We start from the raw sequence: 18,344 nt of genomic DNA on the forward strand, positions 1-18,344 counted from the left end.
CATTTTATATCATCAAAAAGGATAAACGTTGACTAGTTGTAGCTTGTGAACTGTCAGCATCTCCAGGTTTCAGACTTTTGCTCAGACAAGACGAGGCATTTGAAGGCATCGTCATCTCTGGCTTTATTGTCTTTGGAGAAAAAGACCAAAGACAATAACAATCTGATTGAACCGTAACAAAACTACACCACAGACGAGGCACAATCATTTCTGGTCGATATTGAGATTATGATTATGCGCTGAGTGTTGAAACCTCACACATTTCGAAAGTAGGAGTTCTGTTGCCTACATTTAAAATGTCAGCCTCACCTCGGGCTTCTCCCGGCTGAAACCTAGAGGAAAGTAGGGCCGACAAGGGGCCATCAGAGGCCGGGTGGAGGGTTCCCAGGAGGGGGATCCTCAGCACTGCGTGGGCTAAAGCACACCTGAAGGAAAGGTTGGGCTGGAGTTTTGTAACGCAAAGCAAACAGCAGAACGCCGCCGCCAAACAGAATACGGCACAATAATCGTTTCATGGCGAAAATTCTGATTGATTGAATCCGTCTCCGTGGTTTCCTCTGGAGTTCTTCCAACCCTCCGGCTCAGGCTCCAGTACATTGGAGACGCCACGGCAGGAACTTGTACGCTCTTCCTGTTGAGGAAGGGTTTCTTTGTCTGCGTTTTTTTGCGGTTGTTCTTGCTGCCAACTGTCATTTTAGAGATGCTGGGATTCAAATTAAAACCTGCTGGATTAAATGCAGCTGCACCGGTACAACACTGCAGGCTTTAAGTGTTAATTGCCAGTATAATATTGGGTATATTCAGCATTTAAAAAACTCACAAAGGTTTATGTTGGATGGGGAGCTTAACTTGTTTGGCACCAGAAGGCTTTTTTTTGTTTTCTCACATTAAAGAGCACGAGTCGTGACACATCTCGTCCGGCAAAACTAATCACGGTCCAGTGTGCAACCTTGTGTGTGTGTGTGCGCGTGCGTGTGCGTGTATGTGTGTGTATGTGTGTGTGTGTGTGTGTGTGTGTGTGTGTGTGTGTTTGGGATCGGTTCTGATGGCCAGTTCTATTTTTGGAATGTGCTTCCTGGTCGGCAAAGTACCCAGAATTGTGAAGCTGTCGTAACAAATCTGCTTTAAAATCTTCTTCTTTTTTTTTTACATTCGCACCATCACACACATGAGTGGGACATAACATCAGAACCATCACAACAACTGCAGCTTCAAATTGCACCGTGGCTTTGAACCCCTGTGCCAAAATGCTGCATTTGAATATTTATTGTGGGGCTGTTGTATTGATAATCTCATTGGATACTATACAGCTGTGCACCCTAAACCGCGTGCACCGTTTTACTCCACCTCACAAGTAATTATTGTCGCATCCTGTCCCCTCCTTGCCGCTCTCATACTTCCATACACACATAGACGTTGCACCGGACAAGACCAGTCGGTGGCGCCAGAGGACCAGTGGCGCCTTAGTGAGCAACAGGGCGCAGCTTGTTCTTTTTAATTCCCTGTAACTCCTCTGCAAACACAGTATCGGCTCAAGACACCACACCACACACACATGTACACACACACACACACCACACACACACACACACACACATGCAGGTACATTCATAAATGTAGAGCAAGTCGAGTTGTTATGAGTTATATGGGAATATAATAATTTATAGTCCGGGTCTAAAAACAAACAAAACATCAGACAGAAAACCCAAGATATGATAGGATAAACAATAAAAAAATAAAGAAATGAAATTAGCTACATTCAAAACATACATTATACACATTAAATCAGGGGTTCTTAACCTTTTTATTACTTAAGGCCCACAACTGATAGTTAAAAAAATAGAAATCTGGGTACCACGTTCTTACATAAATGAGAAAGAAGAACATATGTAAAGCCTCTGTCGGCTGCAGCCATCACTGCCGGCCTTTATGAATCCAAATTAAATGTATTCAGGGTCACATTTCCTCACCACGCGCTTTCAGCTTTTTACTGACGCAGGGTCGTCTCCCACATCACTTTTCGTTTCATAACCTCATAACCTGAAATGATAACCATTTTGTTTCACTGCATCCACTGAACATTCACTAGCTTACAGAAAAAACACGTTTGTCTCCAGCTGGTAACACTCACATGTCAGTGGTCATTGACAATTATGCTTTGTGTGAGCTACCTCTTTTTTTTCCTTAATTTTTATGATATATTTAGATATTTAAACTTCCAGCAGCTATAAATTAGCAGCTAATTTTCAAAATGCAAGTTCAAACTCACTAATCAATTCCTTTGCTCTTGTGTGTGTTTGTTTTGTTTTAGAAAGCCTAAATAAAGTGACACCACATTCAGACATCTTGCTAGAACACCTATATCTGACAAAACAACAACAACCGATTAACAGAATGAACCTCAAGTGCTGAAAAACATAACTTTCTCGTTTGCAGAAAAGCCGACATTGAGAGGAAAGCCTGATTGGTCCGTCTGCCCCCCAACACATGGCCGACTCAGAGGACCCACTTTAACACACGCGTACACACAGCGGAGGGGTCGACCTTCATGAATTCCTCACACGCCTCAGGTAAGTCTCCAATCTATCGGTCCGTCTTTCTATCTCAAAGAGCTGCCGCGTATAACGCCGCTGTGACTGGAGAGGGGCGGGTGCTTGGTTGGACGAATGAAACCGCGTCCGACTAGTTGGCTGGTGTTGAGCTTAATGGAGGTTTGATCTCCCAATTGAATCCATATGAGCAATGCAAACGTATAGACTTTTTTTTCTGGGCTCAGTTTTTTCTGGACTCAGTGTGATTTGTTGCGCTTTTCAGCTTAGTACATTTTTGGAAAGAGAACCTCTTTAAGGCAACAGCTCAGCACACTAACTCTTCGTGTTATCTATACTTTAGTCTAGTTTAAAATATCTGTAACTTTTGCCTCGATAGCCATTCAATTTGGCAAAAGGTTAAATTTAGCTCTAGTGCTAATTGCTAACACGCCATAAGGTGTCAAACGTGGTAAACGTTCTACCTGCTAAACGTCAGCCGTGTCCAAAATCACTAGTCTAGTTTTTTAATTCATTTATTTTAAAACTTAAAAAAATATATATAGTCGCAGTAAAAAACAATCAGTCCAGGCAGAAGAATGATACAAGGCAGAGCGTGTACAATCATGCTAGCAGCTCTGTGAGGCTGCATGTAGGCACAACAGTGCTTCAAGCTAAATGCTAACATGAACATGCTAACATGCTGACATCCTGCGGATATAATGTTTCCCACGGTCACCATCTTCGTTTTGCATTTTAGCATACTAGCTAGCACAGCCGAGGCTCATGGGAATGTCAGTGGCTTTGCAGGTGCAGTATTTCATTATAAAGTCACGAGATGAACATGTACTAGCATTCATGCTGAGGAGGACATAAATGTTTGAAATAACGTTCATCCATCCATTATTAAGATGTATTTGACTCAAAAGCTTCATGTCGACCTCATGGTGGCACTAAATATAAAGTCAGGGGATCCTCACAGTCCAAAGGGTTCATCCTCTGGGGACCAGAGTACAGTCGGTGTACAAGCAATCACCATGTTGTGTGATGTCATCAAACGGTCATATACATCTGATGATTATCTGTGTGTGTGCTACGCTTCTAGGCTTCTAGGTGGATTATTTTATTCTGAAAACTTGCTAGCAACACAACGTCCGAAAGACAGAAGTAGCCCCGTTTACCAAAGAGTTGTTCTTGTTTTGGCCGTTGGCTCCATCTTTGCTCCCTTCTGAAACAATTAGAACGTAAAATGACGTATCAATAGACACAACATTAAAAAATCATCAAAATGTATATCTATATATAGATATATATATATATCTATATATACTGTATCTGTATATATATATATATATATGTATATTTATTTCTATCAGCCAGATCTACGTACAGTTATTTAGGAGGATGCTCTCATCGATCAGGACGGCATCATGGATGTGTTATGTGCACTGACTGCTGTTTGATTTAAAATGTGATACAGGGTGTTGGTGGTTACATTTAAAATGTTCAACTGATGTGAGAAGCAGCCGATCTTTCCTTAATGTGTGTTAGTGTGTGTGTTGGGTGGCAGATGGATCCATTTTTTGTGTTGGTAGCAGACAGTCGAGACACGTGTACGGCCCTCCGTCGGTATTTCATGACACCTTCGTCTCGGCTTGAGTGACTGGTCGACTGACTTGACTGTAACGCGGTTGTCATGGATACAGATATAGTACATAACGCACACACACACACATAAACACACACAGACAGCAATGTGACTCCAGGGGTTGATGCGCCTCAAATAGAAACGCAGAGATGAGTCATCCTCTGAGCTACTGCAGTACACACACACACACACACACACACACACACACACACACACGCACACGTTTAGCAGATGTGTTTAGACCATTAGGATGGGAGACATGTTGCCCGGTCAGTGGCGTCTCTGCTGCTGCCAAAGTGATGTGAAAGGGTGATGTAAGACGGCAGAAGAGTCTTTAATATCTAACCAGCGTGCCGGACCACGGAGAAGTAATGCAGCAGCTCCAGTCCGTGTAACAACAACTGAGGACATTGCCAAGAAATCAGTTCATCAGTCTTCACATTTCCTCCCCTCTCCGCGTACTTCGTCTCGCTGCTTTGTGAGTCACACGGCGAGGCAGCCCTGAGTCTGCTTCAGGGACACGCAGCTGTTTAACACAGGCGGCGAGGACGAGGACGAGGAGGGATGGAGGTGATGATGGACCGGCCTCATGAAATGTTGTCCTTCCTCGGAACGGAAACGATTGAAGCCGAGAAATACAGAGGTGCTTAAAAACATCCACCTTGTCGAAGTGGTCAGAATTGACCCAAGCTGATTTGCATTTATTTTTAATGTATTAGCTCATCCGTCCTGATTCTGTGTGTTTTTTTTGTTTTTAGCAAGCACTCCTTCAGTCAGCGACAACCCCGTTAAAACACTGGATCCTCTTCCTCTAAAGCACAGCGTCACTTAGGACCGAGCCGCTGAATGGAACAAACAAATGCTATAAATAGCGGCGAGCTGTTTCAATTAATAATACCTGCCGAGTGAGAAAAGTGAGCAGTGCGGCTTTTTTGGTTATAAAAACAGATTTCCGTGACATCCGTGTGAAAAGAACACATTGTGGTTTTCCCGGGGGTTTTGGACTGTTTCTTCTTTGTCATGGTGTTGCTTTACTAGGGCGGCACAATTCATCTAAAACTGTAAAATGTTTGTCAATATTCTATTTTTTTAAATTAAATATCGTGGTACTGCAGAGATCATATCACAGATTTAAGGAAACTTCTTTGTTTGGTTCAAATCCTCGGAAAATAAATCGCACTGCAATCATTTTGGTATGTTTTTCAATGAAAATCAGAAAAAGGAAGCAAACATGATTATTCATGTTGCATTTGCAATATCGGTCAAAACTAATCACCATTCGATATTTTTTCAAAAATCATTCAGCGAGTGGATTAAGTCCCGCCCTTCGAACACAGACGTGCTAATTGTAGCGTAGCATCGGAGCGCTGCAACAAGGGCCCGCCTCTATTCTCCGGCTCACAGACTCATGTCGCCTTTATTCGTCATTTCTTGGCAGATATTTTGTGAATTTGGAGCTAATCCTGGTTAAATAGTGATACTTATTTCACAGAGATGTTGGAAGGGGATATAAGTTTTCACGTAAAGTCCTCAGGATTCACCTTCTGGGGACCATGAGTGCCTGGACTAAATTTAGTGCCAGCTCTTTAAGTCGACACATTTTAGATGGATAATACCTGCTGCTCCGCCGGATTACAGATGAGAGTAAAAATCAGGGGGCCTCCCAAATCATAAGGAGTCAGCATCTGGGGACCATGAATGTGTGTACAAGGTCTCGCGACCATCGTCAATTCATTTGATTATTTGTTAGTCAGTCTGAAGTACCGTAATACAACATTGGACTCGATGGTGACGCTGGCTGGTTGAGGATCACCGAACAAAAGACAGGATTCAACCTCTGGGGACCACGAGTACCTGATTATCACCGAATTTAGAGTTTACTTTCAACCCTATAGTGTCCAAATGCTGGCACGGCGAATAAAAAAAGGGAACCACGACATGGCTGTTGCATCTCTCCGAGCACGTTCTACTAGCTAGCACCGCGACATGGCTGTTGCATCTCGTGGTTCCACGAGCTAGTAGTAGCACAGCATCAACGCCAAATCCCGAGAGGAGGAAGAGGTCTCAGTCCACGACAGCGCCGAGCGCCTCCCCCCACCGTCCCACCCCAGAGCTGTAGGCTAACTGCTCTCTCTCTCTCTCTCTCTCTCTCTGTCTCTCTGTCTATTTTTATCTCCAGCTCCTCCTCCCTGGCAGGCTATTTTCAGCTTCATCCCCTCCACCCCCCCATCTCCTGTGTTGGTAAATGCGTCTCTTCTCCTCTCTTCTCCTCTCCCGCCCTGCCTGTCCTTTTAATCTTTAAAAAGAACCGAGAGACGTGCGGCACAAAAACAAAAACAACAAAAAAAGAATGAATGGAGGTGAAACGGGAGGGAAGGAGTGTTTCCCTCTCCGTTCCTCCTCCTGTTTGCCGCGACGCTCCCGGGATGAAACGAGCCGCTGTTGACTTTCTCCTCATCCGTCCAACTTCTTTTCCACCCAGTGATCCACTTTCGCCCTCCACCTCCACCTCCCCTCTCTCTCTCTCTCTCTCTCTCTCTCCCTCCCTCCATCTTGAACGTTCATTCAGCAGCTCAAAGAGTGACACACACACACACACACACACACACACACACACACACACACACACACACACACAGACTCTCAGACAGTGAATATTAGCCGTCTGACCAGCAGCTGTTTCTGGTCGCTGCCTAAAGGAGACAGCGTGTGGTCCCTTGCCGTTTTTCTGGGGGAGGATTCTAACTCGAGTCGTCCTCTTCTCCTCACAATTCTTTTTTTTTATTACACCACTCCGTCCCTCTCCCTCCCTCCCTTCCATTTCTTTCTCTCTCTCTCTCTCTCTCTCTCTCTCTCTCTCTCTTTCTCTCTGTCATTCTCTCAGCACTTCGTTTCTAATTTTGGAAGCATGGAACCTCGGGAAGCGCTCTCCCAAAGCTATTTACGTCCTTGCCTCTCTTCCTCCTCCTCCTCCTCCTCCTCCTCCTCCTCCTCCTCCTCTCCTCTCTCTCGCGTCGGCCAGGAGGAGAGCGGCATGAGGATCCTTTGATGCAGCCGAGCAGGGGAATTCTGCTTTCTCCTCCTCGCCTCTCAGTATTTTCGCGTTTCTGCCGTTAGCCGCAGCTAAGAAGGAAGCAAAAGAGGCTGCAGCGGCCGATCCCTCCCATCACTCCTCGGGCTCGCGGGGGGCGAAAGAGCAGAGTTGTACTCGGCGACGTGATTTCGTTAATCCCCCCCCCCCCCTCCTGGTGTCGCTTCTGCTGCTGCAGTTTGGTGGGTAGAGACTCAGTGCACCGGAGGAAGCAAAACTTTCTTCTTCTTCTTCCATCTGCAACACACCAGCCACTGTTGCTGGTTTTTTTTCATCGGGGGAACCAGCAAAGGTGCTCCGCGGGGATCAGGACTCCAGGTGATGTAGACGAGACCGGCTGACCATGTAAAGTCACATTTCCGGTCCTCGCAAAGTCTGCACTTCCCTAAATGTGGATTTCGTTCCTGAAAGCCGAGCAGAGGAGGAAGGGGGATTTCTTTGGACCTGCAGCATTTTGAAGAAGAAATAAAAAAGCAGTGGCTATCTGCAACAAAAAAAACTGCAGCCTGAACAGGATATCTTTGCTGGATTACACAATAAAAGCACAGAGGAGTTTTATTTTTGGGGGGGAGGAGGCGGGGTGGAATTTGTTGATGGAATTCGCGGTGCTTTTTCACTCAGCTCGTTTTAACAATAGAAGCACAAAACATTTAGAAGCTTTCCAGTTTCGAAATAACCGATTATTTGTTTCGTCCCGGAACGAGTAATCCACCATTCAATACCCTTTTTTTTAAAAGTATCTTTCAACGTGTGTGTGTGTGTGTGTGTGTGTGTGTCCATCGTCTTGAGCACCCTGAATCCTAAACTGAACCATGCCGATACCTCGGAAGACGAACTGACCGTGCCGTTTTTTTTTAGCTTTTTTAGCTTTTTTAGATTTTTTTCTTCTTCTTCTTTTTGGTGACAAAAGCGAGCGCCGCCTCTCGCATTGGCATGCTGTTGCATCCCACGGTGTCAGGATTGTGCGCCATGTTGCAGACCATCTATGAGACGGAGTCCTGCTTCTCCTCTGCCAGCGCAGACAGCCACCACCAGCCTCTGGAGCTCCTGAGTGGCAACAGGGGCTCCAGCACTGCCATGCCCACCGCCGGTGAGTCATCATCTGGGAAAGGAGAAGGTAGGGAAGGGGAGGGGGGACGACTCGCACGGCGGCTCGGCTCAAGGGTGCCGTGTGCTGGAGGTTTGATGGGGATAAAGGTCCGGATCCCAATGGGAAAAGTGTCATTTATAATGTTTGGTAATTACTTTTTTTTCTTTTTCTAACCTCTCCCAAGGACCAAAGCACTTTCCAGTTTTAACGTACCCAGTGGTCTCTTTGTACCTTGTTGATATTTTTGTAATTTTTTTTTAGACATTACAGGAGCTGTCTGCTGCGTGTTCTAAACACAACGGGAAGTCCGTTACTGTGGTTGTTTTTGCTCAACATGGCCAGCAGTTTGTGGCTTTAAGATGTGTGCCGCTTCTACGAGTCATAACTCAGTCAATGTTCACACGAACATGAAACACATATATATGTATTTTCTTAAATGCAGTTGACTTAGACTTTCAGTGGATATCATCACCTCTGACGTCCATAAACCTTTCTATAAATCTCCTGAGGACTTTTGAGCCTGAGAATCATGAATCTTTCGTCGGTATCTGAGTGATCAGGTGACAGCTGTCCGTTCAGCTGTCCGTTCCTCCGTTGGCAAACAGGAACTGATAATAGCTCTAAATGCATTTTTACCGGACCTATTAAATACGTGCACTACAGAGGCTCTGTAGTCCGAACTTTATTACTCTTCTCAACTTTGAGACAAAGGCAGCTCCTTCCGCTCTTAACTTTTCACAATAAAAGCCCTTGACATTAACACAGCTTTACTGTTCATCAGAGGGAACTCACTGAATGAAATAGCCCACAGTAGCTTGAGGCTCTGGGTCAATAGGATCCTGGTAGTTGGTCTTCTGCCCACGCCGATCGATTGAAGCCGTCTTATTGTCAAAAGGGTTGACGCCGTTGCAAATTCCCATCAATGAATAGTTTTGATGCGAAATATTTGCAGATGATTATTTCGCTGCTCATTTACCAAAATGTAAACAAATATGTAGGCTAAAAAAAAAAATCCAAAAATAATAAGGCAACAGAACACTTCCTGTTTACCCCTTAATTATAGGACATGTTCCAAAGCTGAAAGCAGGAATATGAAGGAATAACAGCCACAAAATCTCAGAAATCTCACGGTGTCATATTTACTGACCCGACTCATATATCCACCAACAAACCCGACGGACGTACAAAACCCCAAAAAAAATCAATCATTTCTAATTCCAAATACAAATGCAACTAAAAAAGGCATCTCAAGGAATCCCTCAGACTTTCAAGGCAAAGCAGATCCTTGAAGCACAATAACGTCTCCCTTCTTCACTTCTTTTTTTTGTAATTTCTTTTTTAAGGAGCAAGAACGCCACAGGCGCTGTTCCATAAATCACACTCTCTCGTGATTCCCTTGCACAGTCCCATCCACGCTGCTGCACAGAGCTCAGCGTCGGTTTTAGGGAGCGTGGATGGATGACCTTTGTTTGGGAACTTTTCTTTTTGAGGCTCTTTTTTATTTATTTTTAAACACAGAGGCGCGAGGACACTCCTTCTTTTAATCTTCACTGTGAGTCCCTTTTTAAGTGATGGCACCGATGTTGAACTGCCATCTGGAGTGTGAGCAAAAGAAAGACCAACGTCTCGTCGTTGGTGTTCAACCTGAGGAGCCGGACGGGTTGTGGCCGCCAGCGCGAGGTGAGCTCAGGGCTCGAAACCTCGTGAAGCGAGCGCTGATCTTCTTTCTTTTTCTTTTTGTGGCGACATTTGCTGGCTAACGTGTGTGTGTGTGTGCGTGCATGTGTGTGCATGTGTGTGTGTGTGCGTGTGTGCGTGTGTGTTCAGACTTTAACAGGCTTATGCGTTTAACGTGAAGCCGGCGAGCGCCCGCTCACAGATTCGATGGCTCGGCTCAAGCAATAAACGACCACGATTTGTTGTCGAAGCCCGGTGTAACGCGACAGACAGCATCCTCTTTGGATGACCTACAGTCTGCCAGCCCATAATACTTCTGACCCACCCGCAGTCTCTATGGCAACGCCACACATGTGACTCCTCTCTCTCTCTCTCTCTTTCTAAGCTTCTAATTTGTTGAAAGTACACACAGCCATTATACTATTTTCGCCTTCCTCTCTCTGTCTCTCTCTCTCTCCTTCTCCCTCCTCTGGCTTTTTTTAGTGTTTTGCAGGGCTGATGTCATAGTGCCTATTTTCTTTTAGCGGCGCAGACCGAACAAGACAGGGGGTGGAAGAGAGAGAGAAAGAGAGAGAGAGAGAAGTGAAAAGACGAATATTGGTTTCCAAAAATACCTCCCAGCGGCCGCAGTAGCAGCTGTGTGAGATCACAGGAACGTTGGGGGACGAAGAGTGAAAAGTGTTCTGAACTGGACATCAAAGTCCACACCTCCGTCTTTATGAACCGCTTCTCCTTTCATAATCAGCATCTGGCGGTGGCTGTAGACGGGAAAACGTAACGGGAAGAAACGGACGAGGGAGCAAAACGTTCTCAATCTCACTGCTGAGGTCGTCAGTCAAGGTTCAGTGTTTTTAGGTGGAACGCTTTCCTTTCCCTCCCCGGATCGTGCTAACTGTTAGCGTCTTCTTCTTGAGTGTATCCCAAACTGAGGGGACCCCATGATACCCATGGCTGGTAGAAGGCTTCAGACGGTAGTGTCAGGGTTCTTACGGTCATGGAAAACCTGGAAAAGTCATGGAATTTTAAAATGGTTATTTCCAGGCCTGGAAAAGTCAAAAGGTTTTGTAAAAGTCATGTAAATGTGTTATATTCATGTGTTCATGACGTTCATTTACACTCAGTTTGAAATAATGAATATACTTTTAAAAGAAAGACGCTCAAAATATAAGCAGGCATACATACAGGCATCTATATGAATGTTTATTCTTTTAATCAAACTATTGTCTCATTCATTTGAGTCATTTACTGTATGCTTTGGAATTCTCATTGTTAGTTTAAATACTACATTTTCTCACTTATTCATGTTTACACCCAGATTTCACTAAATGTTTGGTCATGGACATTTGGTTTAAAGTCACGGAATCCACTGGTCACAATGTGTCTGAACCCTGAGCGTGTGAACCGACAGAAAGCGGCATTACAGGCCGGAGCTTCAGTCGCTTTAGAGGAGGCGGTAGAGTTCCTGTTCAAGGCCGAAGTTGGAAATTCCCAGTTGTTGGATTTTTAGTACAGAACTGGTGCATTCCTGTGGTCCAATCAAAATCAAAATAAAGTAACTGAAAGGGTTCCTCGGAGCTGCAAGAGGGGACTCGGCGGGCCGAACTGTGCCTCCCGTTCTGCCACGACGTGGGTTTCGCCGTGAGACGATCGCAAACGCAGTTTTTTTCTTCGTGATTGAGAGCTTCTTGCCACAGCGCCAGATGAACTAGGCCACGCCCACACAGGTCAGACTGCGTTAGCACGAGATCTGAGCGGCGCCAGATGGTCTTCCGCGCGTCTTGTGAAACAGTTCTGGTCCAACGGCGTCTGGAGCGTTAAAGACAGCTTCCTGGTTTCAAAGGTGTAATATCATTCCCAGTTTGGCCGGTATATTTATGGTATGTCAGATGAAGGTGAAAAGAAACGTTAAAAATAATAAAACTACTTTAAACAGGGAACTTAAGCTATATAGGATTCTATAGCCGTAGGACAGGGGTCGGCAACCTGCGGCTCCGGAGCCGCATGCGGCTCTTTAGCCCGTCTGTTGCGGCTTTGAAAAAAAATATTGAGTCACTGAAAATAAAAATAAATGTTTAAATATTTCTTAAACTAAAATGTGCATCACATCCTGTCACATCACTGTCAAGCCGCTTCCCCTTCAGGTGCTACTCCTGATTCACAGAGCTCCGCCCTCGCTAAACTATCAACAGAGAAAGGTAGTTTAATTCTGCGTGGACGTATTAATTTGCTTTCACTGCCAACGATGCTGCTGACTTGTATGCTTGATATGTGGCGAGGAGTTAGCAAACAACAAAACATTTAATGTTGAAAGACTCTTCCAACAGTATCAAGCTGCAGAAGAGCGATTTATCAACTGCTGCAGCAAACTGAGCAAAGTAAATATACTTTTTTTTTTTTTTTTTACGTTTGCAGTGCTCTAAAAGTCCGGCGTAGTGACGACGCTCAGTGTAACGTAGCAAAAGATATGCGTTTTAAAATGTAAACCTCACGTGAGGATGACAGGTATCAAACCTGCTACCTTGTGGTTACAGGATGAACACTCTACCACATGAGCCACACACATATAGATAGGACTCATGGTCTGCTTAGTTGTGTATTTAATGGACCTTAATGTAGCCGACACATGACTATTTTTTTCTCCTCTTCATAAGAGTTTGATAGTTATAAACAGATCAAATAGCAATACAATGTCAACAATTGTCTTTATTCTTGTTCTATAATTTCATAAATACAACAAACTATAGTTTGTTGTATTTTTTTTCTTCATAAGCTTTGATATCAAATAGCTTTGATATAAAATTTTGCGCCTCCAGACACTTGGTGTTGCTGACCCCTGCCATAGGAGAACCACTTTTTTGGGGTTCCTGATTGAATCTTTTTTCATAAAGGTTCCACCCCTTTCAGTCGGTTCTACCCAGAACCCAAAATAAAGGGTTATAGATACATAGAACCCTTGAACCCAGAACCCCCTGTGAGAGGTTTTACAGAGAACCCTTCTTTGGTGTAGTGGTTCCACCCAGAACCCACTGTGAGAGGTTTTACAGGGGGTTCTGGGTGAGACCGTTCACAATAACCCTTTACATTATAGAGAACCCTTCTTTGGTGTAGTGGTTCCACCCAGAACCCGCTCTGGAGGTTCTATGTTCTAGTTTAAGAGGTTATCCCGGGCCATGGGAACCACATCCAGCAGCTTTGGGCCAAAGTATAATCACTCTGAGAATGACTCACATTACATTTAATAATTACCATAAATTATTTCCAAAACACTTGTAGGCTGATTCCTATTCGGAGCCAATAAATATATTCGTTTTTTTTCCATTTATTATTTATATATTTTTATTAGTTTTCAGACATGGCCGTGAGAGTGAAATAGGGTAATAGAGTATCCTTTTAATGGTGTAATACTGTAATATAATATCGTCATCTATACTCATCTATACAGTGATACACACAGTAGCCCGCCTGAGGTGTCAATTGATTAGTCGTTGTCGTTGGTCGGAAAAGTAATTGGCAAATATTTTGATTCCTAATCGTTTTTTCAAGCAAAAATGCAAAGAATGATATGCTCACATTGTTAGAGCAGAAACACTTTGATGGCCTCGACATCGTCTTTGTTTGTTGTTGTTTTCATGCATTTTATAGACCGACCGATTGATGGATCGATGGATCGAATGAGACTGTAGTCGGCGAATTGATTTGAAATGGAACTCGTTGCTGCAGAGGTGTTGGTAGCAGTTCAAGGGAGCAGTCCACCTCTAAACAATCTGTGCTTCTTTCATAGTCTTCATCAGTGTAAGCCAACTATGTGCAAACGCGTCATGAGTTCAGATCCCCGTCGGCACCAGAGGAACAACAATGTGCTTCCAGCAGGATTCTCTGGCGCTGGACGAACCGGGTCTCTGGTCCGCTTCACTGCACCCGCCCCGGGCGCTGGAATGTGGACCGGCAGCGAGCTGAAGTCGGTTGGATCTCGACATGATTGACTGAAATGTTGCCTCTTTGTCAGACGGCGCGTGAAGTGCGAGAGTGTGTGTGTGTGTGTGTGTGTGTGTGTGCGTGTGTTTACCAGACTATAAATGTCTTCAGTTTGACGTCAGAAGCTGGCTGCTGTGGAATGCTGCTCTCTTGCCAAAACGGACCGTTGTGAACACACACACACACACACACACACACACACACACACACACACACACACACACACACACACACACACACACACACACAGGGGACAGTGTGTGTGCTGTAGTGGAAAGGGGAGACACGTGCGTCACAGCGAAACACCAGAATATTTGTTTAGGTAATTTAGATGTGAGTGGCTATGCACACACACACACACACACACACACACACACACACACACACAGACTTATTTATTCTCAACTCTCAGTTTTGGGACTTTTTTAACAACTTTTCCTTTCTTGAAACGTCCGCAGTGATTGAACTAACTGACCGGTTACGAACCAGAACATTTTTTGCTGCTTTGTGTGTGTGTGTGTGTGTGTGTGTGTGTGTGTGTGTGTGTGTGTGTGTGTGTGTGTGTGTGCGTGTGCGCGTGTGCATGTGTATAGAATTGTAGTCTCTTCATTCTGCAAGATGCAGCCAGAAATGGGCTGTGTCGATGGATTTGTATGAATGAGGCGTCGATCGTACATGTTTCTCTCTGTCGCTGCCTCGGAGGTCAGAGGTCAGGCTGTCGTCACGATCCTCTCCTCTCGGGGCCACGGGGCTAATGAGCTCGTCCTAATTGTCTGTTTGTGTGTTTTGATTGGCTTTTGGAGTCACGTGGGACGCAGGAGCAGAAAGTAAAGGGATGCATGCGCCAGGGAAACAGAAGGCGGGCAATCTTGGTATGGAAAGGTCACAGGTCAGACTACACAGAAGGTAATTCCTGATTGGATTTCCTCCTTGGCCGACAGACGGGTAATATCCTCCTGACATCCTGACACTGATCCCATGGGACTTGGCTGGCCTGGGGGGGTCAGCTGAGTCCAGGAGAGCGTAGTCAAGTTGGCACAGGTTGTGGTCACTGCCCTGCTCAAGGGCACATCGATAGGATTGCGATGGGATTCCAAGAACACACACACACACACACACACACATCTCCCCCGTCGGTCTCTCAGGCAGTGTGCTAACATGTTGCAGCTAAGCTAAGCTGACAGGGCGCTTCCTATCTGAGTGCTAACATCGCAGCTCACACACTGACGCCGTAACAACCTAAACACACACAGTGTGTCTCCATCCAACCCGCATTCAATACCGCCCTCAATATCACTTTTCTATGTTAGTTTCCATTAGAATCTGGTGTTGGTATCTCTTCTTGTACACTTTATATTTAACCTTTTCCTTAGTTGAATTTCTTTTACTTCATTTATTTACCTCTTATCGCTATTGTGTTCTGTTTTGCAATACTTTCTTTTACACTTTACGATTGTTCTATTCTATTCTAATATTTTTAAATATAATTTAGAATTTCTTCTGGGATTCATACATTTCTATCTTATCATCTTAAATGCATTTTTCATTCTGTAAAGTTTGAAAAGTTTAGGTATCGATAAACAAAGTGCTGATGATAGGGGATTTAAACGTCCACTGAAGAGATGAAACACATCAGGTTTGTGTGGAGACCATAAACACAGTTAACTTATTTCATCTTTTAGTGAATTTTTGGGGGGTTTGACAAACGCTCTGTTAAATGCGTATTCTTGTTGCGCCGCCTCCTTATGCATCATTTATATTTCCATATATTTGCAGAACAATAGTAAATGGCATTTTCAGGAAATGTATTTAACATTTTTGCTAAATTTGATAGAAAAAGTCAGTGCAACATAATTAGTCCATTTAAAAATAAGAAAAAAAAGAATGGAGATGTACTGAGGATCCTGTACTATACTTGATACGACATATAATCCAATAGGCAGACAATAGTCCATATTCAAGTTCCAAAACCCGCTGTATCTTTTTTAAAGTCACCATCTACCAAATGCACCCATTTAACCTCCAGGTGTCCAAACAATACACAATACACAATGCACACAATACGTCCGACCACAGCAGGAGTCCCCCCCCCACGAAACGCTGCTCTTTATGGGTCGAAGCTTTTCATAAAGCCGATGCAGATTTGAAATGAGTCGCGACTTTCCCACATCGGTCATTTTAACGAGCTCAGAAAAAGTCAGCCGGCGCCGCTCTGGTGCCCGAAGCGGGAAATCGGTTTTAATCCGTCACACTGATTAGCTCAAGTGTTGGCCGCCAAATCCAGATCAGTAGAAGACGGGGGGACTTGTGTGTGTGTTTGTACAGTTTGAATGCTTCTTATTGCGCTAACAATTGTGTAATGCATCATGCAGGGCTGTTGCTGCAATTCTTATTTTTTTGGTCTTTCTTTCCGCTATTTGTTTTATAACACTACTCGTGTTATAAAACCCATCAACCTTCTATTTCTACGTAGCGATGAACAGACACACATTTTAATTTTAATCATGTTAGGTAGGATACGATGAGATGATCCTTTATTAGTCCCACTGGAAATATGCAGGACTGTTTTATTTGAATACTAATGAATCCAGATATTTAAACTGCCCATAGCTGTCATAATCATATCAGAGTCTATTGGCCCTAAAGCTAATGTGAGTGGGAGTAACAGACACAATGTGCTTGTTTTATTGGTGCAAATGGTCTCTTGTGCACTTTTTTAATGATACAGCCCACTTTTATAATTCATAGCAAATTATTTTTGCCAACCCCCTGACAGAGTGCCACGGACCCCACTTTGATAACCACTGGATTATAGATGGATAGATTAACATGTGTATATAGGAAGTGGACGTAGTCGTCGAGACGTCGCTATTTGGTTTGTGAAAAGATGTTTTGAAGCCTGAGGTTTGACTTTTTGGCGGTCGCCATCTTGTTTTTTGCAACCAGTGAACGGAAGTGACAATATTTGGACTGTAGAGGAGTGAGGTAGAGATGCTCTCTCTGGTAACAACCTGTCAATCACAATGTAGCCCCGCCCTAAAGCATACTCCCCTTTATAGTCTATTTAACTTAAATGGACCATCATTTACTAAATGAACATCATGCTGTATTTGAAGAAGACTTGAAACTAGAGATAGAGACATAAACTCATGTTTACAATGTTTACTGAGGGAATAAATCAAGAGAGAAGTAGAGTCATTTATATAGACTTCTACACAACCAGAGGATTCGCCCCCTGGTGGTCAGTAGAGAGAATTCAGGTTGGAGACACTTTTCAGGACCAGAGGTTGCCTCCTGGTTTAGCCTCGTGTTGCTAATGTTGACACTCAGCTGATTCTAAATCAATGCTAAGCTCGTGGCTATTTTTAGGTTGCAGGACGTTGGGTTCCTCTTCTGTTGCAACGCTAATCATATCTCATCTGAATGAAACGGGACACGTCTGTGCACGTGCGAGTGCGTGCTTTGAATTATGTAACAGTCTGACAACAACTTCCGTAATAATCAATCTCCCATTCTCTCTTTCTCTCTGTCTGTCCCTCCTGCAGTGGTGGAGGTGAAGAGCAGCCTCCCATCGGGCATGCAGAGCCCAGTAGGAACAGCGAGCGAGCAGAGAGGAGGAGGAGGTGGAGAAGGAGGTGAGTAGAGAGTCAAGAGTTACTTAAAGTTACTTAATCCACCGATAAAAGGACACAAAGTAAAGTAATGAAAGATTTAGTTTTAAAGCGGCAAACAGAGCAACACAATCAGCAACGTAGTCGGGATAAATAAAGCTAAATCGTCTCTTTTTCCAGGTGGGGGTCCAGGAGAAGGCCCGGGAGGCGGCCCAGTGGACCTGCGGACCGAGTCCAGGGTGGGGTCTCTGTTGTCTGGGGGCGCGGCGGTGGCGGCGGCGGACACGGCCATCAGGGAGCAGCAGCTCCAGCAGGAACTCGTGCTCCTCAAGCAGCAGCAGGAGCTCCAGAAGCAGCTGCTGTTCGCCGAGTTCCAGAAGAAACACGAAGTGCTCACGAGGCAACACGAGGTGCAGCTGCAGGAGCACCTAAAGGTACCCGCGCATTCAGGCACCCCAAAACCAGGCCAGGTTCTTACGGTCATGGAAAAGCTGGAAAGAAATGGTTATTCCCAGGCCTGGAAAAGTCCTTGAAAAAAAGAAAATCCCCAAAGTTTTGTAAAAGTCATGTAAATGTGTTATATTCATGTGTTCATGTTGTTCATTTACGCTGAGTTTGAAATAATGAATATGCTTTTAAAAGAAAGACGCTCACAATATAAGCAGGCATACATACAGGCATCTATATAAATGTTTATTCTTTAATCAAACTATTGTCTCATTCA

The 18,344-nt window shown here is 44.4% G+C and overlaps 1 protein-coding gene across 1 annotated transcript in view; it reads left to right on the top strand.

Annotated features, from left to right (window-relative positions):
- Window positions 1–8,200: 8,200 nt before the first annotated feature.
- The window catches only part of hdac5 (histone deacetylase 5), a gene marked incomplete at its 5' end in the record, with an annotated part of 30,334 nt that continues 20,190 nt past the window's right edge, over window positions 8,201–18,344 (top strand). Inside the window, 3 exons of the mRNA XM_079233092.1 lie at window positions 8,201–8,357; window positions 17,555–17,644; window positions 17,801–18,054. Of these exons, the coding sequence (XP_079089218.1) occupies window positions 8,201–8,357; window positions 17,555–17,644; window positions 17,801–18,054 (501 nt within the window). The remainder of the gene's footprint in view (window positions 8,358–17,554; window positions 17,645–17,800; window positions 18,055–18,344) is intronic.

The sequence above is a fragment of the Taurulus bubalis genome (genome assembly GCF_910589615.1).
Source record: "Taurulus bubalis genome assembly, chromosome: 17".
Classification (NCBI taxonomy): Eukaryota; Metazoa; Chordata; class Actinopteri; order Perciformes; family Cottidae; genus Taurulus; species Taurulus bubalis.